The sequence below is a fragment of the Trichoderma camerunense genome (genome assembly GCF_050948025.1).
Source record: "Trichoderma camerunense strain CBS 138272 chromosome Unknown V8C40scaffold_99, whole genome shotgun sequence".
Classification (NCBI taxonomy): domain Eukaryota; kingdom Fungi; phylum Ascomycota; class Sordariomycetes; order Hypocreales; family Hypocreaceae; genus Trichoderma; species Trichoderma camerunense.
This window is the reverse complement of record NW_028145271.1, coordinates 1-2,335: the sequence shown is the minus strand read 5'-3', so window position 1 is coordinate 2,335 and position 2,335 is coordinate 1. Positions and strand designations below refer to the sequence as shown.

General features: G+C 18.5%; 1 protein-coding gene across 1 annotated transcript; it reads right to left on the bottom strand.

The window, feature by feature from the left end:
- Positions 1-470: 470 nt before the first annotated feature.
- V8C40DRAFT_259945 (uncharacterized protein) lies at positions 471-1,648 on the bottom strand (the record flags this gene model as incomplete). The annotated part of the gene is made up of 2 exons (XM_083219081.1): positions 471-1,242; positions 1,321-1,648. Coding segments are annotated over 2 exons (459 nt in total), but the record flags the coding sequence as incomplete, so codon positions are not given.
- Positions 1,649-2,335: the final 687 nt, after the last annotated feature.

Sequence of the window (2,335 nt, the reverse complement as noted above, 5' to 3'; positions counted from 1 at the left end):
CAAATATTAAAGGTTATAGAAAAAGTGCTATAAGATTTTAAATTAGCTTTAATATACAAATTTAAATTTAATAAAGCCTTATTATAATTATCTTTTAATATTTCACAAATATTAGTTTGATTAATTATAATATGGTTACTAATAAAAATTATAGTTAGTTATTTAATTATAAATAATAATAATATAAATAATAAAATAAAATAAATAATAATAAAATAATAAAATAAATAACTTATGAATTATAAAAAGATAAAAGGTTATTAAATGAATTTGAAGATATAGTATTAAAAGAGATATTATTTTTAATTAAAAAAACTAATATCTTATGCAAAGCTTTATCTTTATTAAATTCGTTATTAATAACCTTTGACTTTTTATTTTGCATATTTAAATTAAATAAAGAGTCGTGTGTTAAAGGAATAACATTAGATTCTAAATAAAGTAAGTTGTTAATAATTAAATTATAATGGCTAGTTATAAAAGATTATTAAGTAAATTATTAAATAATAAAATTAATTAACCCAAATAGCTTTAAGTTGCTAAATGTCCCGACTACTCGGGGGGTCTTAAAAACAACCACTGTCCCTAACCTAGCTCCACTATGTCGGGGGGGTCGTTAATTAGCAAAAGGGCCGTTGATTTACAAAAAAAAAGATACATAATTTATAGTGTACATACTATACAAAACAAAGTACCTCGCAAACCATAAATATTACAATTTTAAAGGAAAAAATACTACCAGACTGCTGCTTAACATAAGGTAATGCTAAATATAAGTAAAATAGCCTTTTTAAGTATAGGTTTAATAATTTGTTAAAGTAGTACTTTAGTTTATATAGTGCGTACACTAAGACTAAAGTATTTTGCGAATCAATAACCCTTTTGCTACTTAACGACCCCCCCGATATAGTGGAGCTAGGTTGGGGACAGTGGTCGTTTTTAAGACCCCCTAAGTAGTTATTATAATTATAATATTATTATTATTATAACTTATATATAATAAATTAATTATAATTATTTATAATTAAATTATTATATTTATATTATAATAAAAATATTATAATTATAATAAAACCAGAAGTTCTGTTAAATTAATTAAAAAAATAAAATAATAACTTACTTCTTTTTCTAATTTTTTCAGATTCCTTATTATAAGCTATAAGGGGGTGTTTTGATTGGTAGTGACGGGCTAGATTCGATGATTTAAAGCCTTTTAGTTGATAAATAGCTTTAAATTTACAACTAGTAATTTATTAATAAAATAAATAATAAAATAATAATAAGATAAATAAAAAAATAATAATAAGATAAATAACTAACCTTGTACAGCGTATTTCCATTTCCCGATCTTTTCCTAATTTAATAGGTAATAAATCCCTTGTAAATAGGTTATTTTGAAAAATATAAATTTTTAAATCCTTATTTTCTTTTAATTTAAATTTAGGTCTATTATAAATAAAATCGCTAGTTATACTAGCTTTATTATTTATAATAGAGGAATTTAAATATAAAAAAGGATTAGAATTAAGGTTATTATAAATAAGTAGTAGTTTAGAATTTAAATTAGTAGCTTTATAAGCTTCTTCTTTAAAATCGTTAATTTCTTTATATTTATAATTAGAATTTATTATAATATAATAAGAAACTGTTATTATAATAAATAAAAATAAAAAGAATATAAAGGAAAAAGGTTAATTATATAGATAATTGAATCTTCTGATAATTAATAATAAATTATATAATAAAAATAAGTTAGACTATAGGTCAGACTATAAATTATATAATAAAAATAAATTAGACTATAATTTATATACAGGGTTGCCAATTAGTGACGATTCGTTTCGTTAGTTAGTTGAAGAAAACGAAACGAATTTTATTTGTTATTCGTTAACGAATCTTCGTTTCGTTAGTTAGTTGAAGAAAACAAAACGAATAGAATTCGTTATTCATTAATAAATAATGAATAATGAATTGTTACTAAATTCATTACTAATTTCGTTAATAAAAAAATACTATTTTTTTATTTAAATTATATATTATAATTATATTATATTAAAATATAAAATAATAATATATATTATTTATATTTTATAAAACTATTTTTATTTTTATTATAAAAGCTATAATAAAGCTATAATTTAAATAGTAAAATTTTAAATATTATTTAAAACTAAATAAATACTTTATATTTTTTTATTTATTTTTAATTATATTTTTTTAATTATATTATAAAAAAATTCCTATTTTATAATAAAATAATATTTATTAAATAAATAAAAAAGCTATATAAATAAAATAATTATATAAGCAAATCTAAGTTATTTTCTTTAATATA